At 44.4% G+C, this 7,626-nt stretch overlaps 1 protein-coding gene across 1 annotated transcript; it reads right to left on the reverse strand.

The window, feature by feature from the left end:
• Window positions 1-3,490, reverse strand: tmem256 (transmembrane protein 256). Its single transcript, XM_073474971.1, has 4 exons — window positions 3,361-3,490; window positions 2,597-2,634; window positions 1,388-1,468; window positions 1-639 (listed from the first exon to the last, which is right to left on the reverse strand). The coding sequence occupies exons 1-4, from the start codon at window positions 3,440-3,442 to the stop codon at window positions 496-498; spliced, it is 345 nt and encodes a 114-aa protein (XP_073331072.1). The 5' UTR covers window positions 3,443-3,490; the 3' UTR covers window positions 1-495.
• Window positions 3,491-7,626: the final 4,136 nt, after the last annotated feature.

Genomic DNA, 7,626 nt, shown 5'->3' on the forward strand with positions numbered 1-7,626 from the left:
TGTAAGAAAATGTATTTATTTCATTTGAATCCCTTCATATCCTGTATTTACTGCAGTAGGTGAAAATGAAGTAAAAATAAAGAAACATGATATACTGTTCTACCTATGGAGTTCTATACCTATGGATAACAATGGACATTTCTTTTAGCTCATTAGTGATTTTCTTTCCCAGTACAAAATTGCTATACCATTGAAAATGTCACCTCAACAAATCATGCATGCATGACTCACTTGCTTATACATTTTGACTCTAAACAAAACAGTCAAAGGGCACCAGTCAGACACACACAGCAATGGTAGAAAACTGATAATCCTGTCGTGACCTTATCTCCTGCCGACACCCACAGCCCAGGACAGGGAGCGGTCAGATGTGTGACATAACTCAGCACTTCAACCCTCTCAGCCAACACTCAGAGCTCTCCAGCTCATCCGTTAACAGTCTGACAGTTTAGTGTCATGTTGGTGCCCTGTGGATGAGCTGTAAACTGTTACAGTTCAGAGAACGATGGCTAGCCAGCCAACGATCATGGCCATGCCCCCCATGGGTGCCACCTTGCGTAGGCCGGGGTCCCCTGTCAGGGCCTGGTGGTACAGGGAGCCACAGAACATCCCCATGCCTGCTATCAGGAGGGTACCAGCCTGTACAGAGGGGAGACACAAGAAACACTTTTATTCTGTGTTTTTAATCAGTCTGAACTGAAGTAGGGCTGCATCTAACAATTATCCTCAGTACATTTGGTCAAGTTTGCATTTATACTAGAGCAGAGCCTGGAGGTTTTAAAATCACTTTCAGCTTCTAATTTGACTTCTCTGCTCTCTCCATAACTAGTTTTCACTCTGTGTTTTGTTTTCTTCTACCAGAAAATAATATCTATTTCTTCAAATTCAAAATTAGCTGAGCTACTCTGCAATCTTTGCACGGATCCCCTGGCTACTGCAGAAGTGCCCTGAGTTAGATCACTGGAGTCCTCTCCAAAAGTCCCTACTAGATGTGACATCCAAGAGCTCCTGATTGAATTGGCCACCACATACTGTATATGACAGCTAATCTGGCAAGCGTGTCCTTTCATAGAGTTTGCTGGTTTTCAATTAGATATTTTTTGATGATTTTTTAAAAAGCTTTTACGCTGCAAAAAAACTTGGCAGTGTAAGTTTTGCATATGTCAGAAATTCTATTAGTCATGATCTGATTAGGACACACAAGCTGCTCCACTGCCAGCTTTTACCCACAGGTGTGTCCAAACTCTAACCTCTGTAACTGTGGACTAAACTAAAGGAATACTGATGTTCTCAGTGAGGACAGTCTGACACTGTCACACAAGTTCAATTTTAAAGAACACTGAAGTGCATCCAGCTCTGAGAGTTGGTATTAGGCTTCTATACTCACCACAGCAGGTTTGCTACAGTGGGCAGCACCCAGCAGGGCCAGACTGTGGTAGAAATGGTACTTGTTGGCAGTCTCAAATAGCTGGAGAGGCAGACACACACAGAGACAGAGAGAGCTTTCAGAAACAATCTTCATTTTAGTGAAGCTGAGATTTTCTGGAAAAGTTTGGAGAGGGTTAGATCTGTACAGTGTAAATGGACTACAAAATGACATTGAATGGGTTGCTACTGTATGCATCTATCACATCTCTTTCATCAGTCAAGCACAAGGGACTGAAAAATGCCTCCAAATCCAGTGTAACTGTAGTGCTATTTAACCATCTAGATTGTGAAATTGAGAAATCGGTCGTATCACTGCACAGAAGGAAGCGTGCATCTACTATCAGACGAGTGGGGTTCATGCTTGCGGGTACAGGCCATTAACGGCATCCTCACTTGAGCTGTAACACTTTCTAGCTTAGTTAGCTTGCCTGTCGTCCATGAGTAGACGCACGCTTCCTTCTGTGCAGTGATATGGTTGGTGAGTGTAGTCTTGAATAACCTAGTCGACGGCCGTAGTGGTATACCAGTTTTAAGGTATACCATGGTATGAAAATCCTATCTAAGGAATTTTACCTTATTAGTGTTATTAAAGTATATATTTCAGGTTTTTCTATCAAGTTTCACGTCTGTCAGGACAAACTATGTTGTGAAATTACAGTTTTTTCCACCCATTCCATTAAGGGTCATTGTAAGAGAAAAATAATGATAATTGTGTTATACAGTGATATTTTCGAAGATGGTAATAGTACCATTGCAATCCTAAATGGGTCATGATTTCTGGAAAGAGACATTATTGATGAGTTATTTCAAATGTGTTTTTTTTTTTTTTTTTTTTTACAATTTAAGCACCACAAGCCAAGTGCAATCTAGTTCCATTAACCTGGAGAGAAGGCAGACATCTCCACGGCTGATATCTCCAAAATTCAGCAGTTCACACCAAAACAATCTAGATGAATAAATAGCACGTCGAGCAAGAGGAAAAGAGGAAAAGAGGAAGTGTGTGGGTTTTTTTTGCATACTTTGAGGAAAAACAGAATGCTACAGTACCTCTAAAACCAATCTAAAAACTGCATAATTAAGATCATGTTCTCCAACAAGATTACTGAAGCAGAAGACAACAGTGATCAAGTTAAAAGTTATGAAGAACTTTAACATCACAGTTACGTACCACTCTCTGGTAGTCATCAGGGTCGCTGTTTTTGAACCCTGAAACAAGAAACATGGAGCATAAAAAATGTGACAATGTACATGACAAAGACTTACAACGGCAATCAACAAATGTCCCTTTAAGGTTCCCTTGAGCTCCCAACACACTATTATAGTGATCAAGTCTTCATGGATCATAAACTCATTAATGTCATGGAGCTGTGTGTCACTGTATGCTTGTGAGCACTGGCAGCAGTGGTCCTTCTGCAGTCTCTCATGTTGTCAGCCATAGTGCAGTATCAGTATTAGGCTACTCAAATTAGATAAGACAGCAGGGTCTGTGCAGCCTTAGCATGAGTTAATTTTAATGTTTTTAAAGCAATGTTAGCCTGCCAAAGCGACAATCTATGGGAGTTCCCTTTTCATTCAGCATACTCCAACTTGACCTGCTGCTTTAATAAGCCTCTTTCCACCATGACACACAGTGGAGGAGTCACCTTGATTACACAATTGTTTCATTTTACTGAAATAACGTTCTGCTAGGTGTGTCATTTGGATGCCGAATTCACCTCTAGCCTATTAAACATTAGCAGCAGATATTCTTTATTCGTTTAACGTTATTCACCTGCGTCGATAAGGAAGCCAACCTTAAATTGGCATCTTTCTTAACGGACGCTGGAGTAGTAGACGTTCACGTGACAGTCGTTCCGGACTGTATTTCATTATGTAGCCCAGTGCAAAGACCCGTGCATGAGTGCGGGGTATAAGCTAATGCAGTGACCCTACCGTGAGCCCCGTATGCCCCGGCTGCCACCGCCGAAGCCCCTGACAGGGCTGCTATCCTCCGGACAATAACAGAAGCGGTCATGTTGTTGTAGCTGCGTGTGTCCGACCAGCGGAAGACTGACGGCGATGCTGCCTTCACTGTCCTTTTGTTAGCTCGTACTTGTAAACTCCGTAGTTATGGGTAATTGCTTTCCCGCGCATGAGGCTAAATTGTATACTATATAGACTATATGTAGACTATATGTAAACAAAAAATAGGCTTTAAGCAAAATAGCGTGCTACATATGCCACTACACCTACAAATGATACAAAACAATGATTAAAATAATGTGACACATCACATTCCAGCTCCCTCACGTCCCACACGTCTCGCTTTTGTGACACCGCCGCTAATTACGACAGTCCGCCGAGTCCTTGAAGGCACCACCACCGGGAGACGCAGCTCCCCGACTGCCGAGCACATCCGTTACCCGTTCGGAGGCTTGAGCCAAAATGGCGAATGGCGTGCTACAGTTTCAGCCCACGGGGCAAATTTCAGTACTCTGCCAAGCAGATCTGACACTGACATGACACTTCAGCGTGCACTGCGATGCCTTCAGGCGTCTCACTTAGGCTATGTATATGTGCGTGTAGGGATGTTACACTCCCACGGCTGGTCAGTTCTGACTTTCAGAGCACTTATGTAGGATTGCAGAAGACAGTGCAAGCAGGGCGAAAGTTAAAAAAAGCACTTTATATTATTATTTCATTTAGTTTGAGTGTGAAATCTGGTGCCAAGCTTGGAGCTTGGAGGACAGGAAAAAAGGGTTAGTGTTAGGGTCGAGCTCACTTATCCTCTGACCCTCATTGCAAAAGAAAATCAAACACATTTTAATTTTAATTTTAATTTTTAATTTATTTTTTTCTACCTCTGCTTTGTTTAAGACCTCACGTCTGAAATGCATTATTCATGCCAGGCCTGAATTATACTATTGTGCTGCGTTAGTATGAATAATTAATTTTCCTCACAGAGGGGTTGCTTGGCTTCAGAAGGGGGTTTGTGATGCCCTTTTTTTTTTAGCATCACGGCGTGCACCGAATTGCCACATAACACTGAATGACGGGCTCAGCGGTGCGTCGGGTGCATTAGTGTGCAGCACTCTGCAATTTGTCCATCGCTGCAATTTGGGAAACACTGGTGAATCCCTCTGCTTTGGTGAACTACTCCTCATGTTTGATGTGTTTTCTGGCTGGCAGAGGTGTTGTGCTGCTGTTACCCCTTGATGGAAATGCACCAATCCCTGCAGAGAGCCCGCCAAAAGGGGGTGCTGTATTGCTTTCTCATCTGCTAAAGTTTGTCTAGAGAGGGAGTGTGTATGTGTGTGTGTGTGGAGGGGGCAGGGGGACTTCTTCCAATTATCATATTGAAATTACACAGGGTCACACTGCATTACCGGAGTGTCGCTAAACCACGGTTTCCGTCGAGCCTCGTCCTTAGCTGACTTTGACACAGCATTAACACAATGCATACAATTAACACATTTTAATGACCATGTAGCTAATTAAAAATAAGCCTTATGAGTCACAAGCCTTCGTCGTCAACTGTGAACTGGACCTGTGGCCAGTTTTTTGTGTTTGTGCGCGAGCTTCCGAGCCCCGACCCGAGCCGATCTCTGTCTGATCTCGTGCATGTGTGGACTCTAATTTGGCATGATTGGTTGCATGCAGAAGGATGCTTGCTTTACTCTGCACAGAATCCACTCACTCACACACACACACACACACACACACACACACACAGAAACACAGGTCATTTTCACTCTGGCCCATGGCAGATGGGACAGCGAGGAACAACAATGAAGTATGGCTTTACATCTTGTTTTCACAGACAAGCAGCAAATTATCTCTAAGTCCCAGCAGCCGTGTGCTGTGAGGTTCCTCCAAGAGCCAACATCCATCTCACTTCAGTCAGCCCGCCTGTCCTGTCCTCTCTTCTCCAGCGACCGCTGCCAAACCGCGGCGTGTTTGAGCTGAAGCATGCGCATGTATGTGTCTGATCGGCTCAGATTGTTTGCCCTCGGCCTGTCTTGTCGTGATCGAGCCGCCGTCCGAGGAAAATGTTCGGCTCTCTCCTTCTCTCAGTCGAGACAAGGGGAACATTAGCCGCTTTAAACAGGGAGCACTTCCTGCGAGGGGGAAGTGGTTGCGTTTGTCTTGCTACCTACACACTTACATGACAGTTGCTGATGCCTAACACTTTGTTCCATCCTGATGCAACCCTTTTGCAGGGGTATGACAAAGTAATGTCGCTTCCTCGCTTTCCATTTCTGCATTCAAACATAAGTGTATGCACACATGGAGACTCACTTTTCTTTCTGCTTAATGTACTGCCGTGGGTTGTTTTGAAAATCCAATTTCCTATTCTTGTTAGCTATATTGTTAGGTGTGTCTGGTGGCGATGCATCTTCATTCTGCGAGGGAATTTAAATGCGTGGCAAATAAAGTGGAATGAGCCCGTCTCGTGGAAAGAAAAATAAAGATGATGCTTTGTTTTTACTTAGCAGGTAATGAGACAGAAGGAGACACCACAGCAAGAGCTCAAAGTTGTGATCGTTGAAAGGTGCAGTATGTAGGAACTTGCAACCTGTCGAATTCACACTCAGAACAAATAAGGAGCAGCACATACCGGAGCAACCACCGGCTGCCTGCGACTGTAGCTGCCACTAGCTAGTTAGCCCAGTTAGCCCTGCGGCTAGCGGTCTGGGAGCATGGGGACCAGATGTGTGTTTGTGTTTACACCCCTAGCACAGGGCCTTGAGACCAGGATGGGCTGGGGTCTCATGATGTGAGGGGTTTACAGATTCAGTCTTCAGCCTCCTGAACTGCTCACAGTCTCATCTGGGCCACCCCAATCATATCAAACACGGACCACAATTACCCAATGAGGGAGGCACCCCGAAGCAGCTGATGGTTCTGCCATGCAAAGGTAAACATTCTAGTCCTTAAAGGTGCTATATGTAAGAATTGGCCAGCTGTTGAATGTATGCTCCAACAAATAGGGGCAGCATATCACCAAGGTGCTGTTGCTACCTGTATTCTATTCTGACTGCAGCTGCTGTTAGCTCAGTTAGCCGTGCAGCTAGTTGGATTACTGGATGAGTCTTGTTTTAACACCACTGTCACAGGAGCTCTGGACAGCCAGAAGAAAGAAGTTTTCAGGCCTCGGGCTAGCTGGTTAGCACGCTAACCTTAGTAGATGTGAACACAGCACGCACAGCACAACACAGTAGCCCTGCATAGATTTCATCAACATAATGTCAAAATTACAATTTCTCCTGAACTGTTGTTCATTTTAGTTTATTTTTGAACGTTTTAAACTAAAATTCTGACATATTGCACCTTTAAGGCTAACTTAGGCTAGCATGCTAATGTTGACAGAAACTTAAAATCTCATCTATAGTTCTCACTGAAGAATAGAAAAACCCATGTTGACTGCGTCTTACTGCAGCAAGTTGTTGCACCACGGTAATCTCCATTTTGTTTACGTCTGCTTCCCCATGAGATCAAGCAAGTCAAGGTCATGTGTAAGCCCAGCTACAGTCCAAGTCGTGTGTCCTAATTTCACCAAATTCGACACTGCACTTCCTTCGGCCCTCAGCAACAAACTTGCCAGGTGTCAAGAAAATCTGATAAACGGTTCTTGAGATATGCGAGGAACATACAGACAGACAGAGATACCTTCCTTTAAAGTTAGATACGCTTCACTCTGAATGATGCTTCGTGATATGGGGATCTTGTGGTCACACTGTTAGAAAGGTTGGAGGCACTATCCACCTTTTCCCTTGTCAGACTGTGAGATTGTCGTATCTCAGAGTGAAAATACAGCAAAAATCGAACTCAGGACGGCTTCATCCTGTAAGCAATGAAATACTCTTTGTGTGCCGAAAGCTTTGCCTGCTGGGCGGCATGCTCCCACCCCCCCGCTACCGAGATTTTATAAAGAATCCAACATTTCTGAAATTCTTCCATTAACCTTGATGTGTTTTGACGGTCGCAGCTCTTCACTGTCGCCGGCTCGCTTTGAGAAGCCGCAACCACAGCCAATTATCTATCTGTTAGGGCGCTTTCATGTCTCCGAGATGTTTAGTCACAAATGTACGTATTGTGCCCCGGTGTCACAGCTTTTCATGCTCCAGCTCTGTCACTCGTCCATGTCATTACATCCCTTTCAGCGAAGAGGAACGAACGAGGGGGAGAGGGAGAGGGAGAGAGGCCTGTCGAGTGACA

Source organism: Pagrus major, chromosome 10 (genome assembly GCF_040436345.1).
Source record: "Pagrus major chromosome 10, Pma_NU_1.0".
Lineage (NCBI taxonomy): Eukaryota > Metazoa > Chordata > Actinopteri > Spariformes > Sparidae > Pagrus > Pagrus major.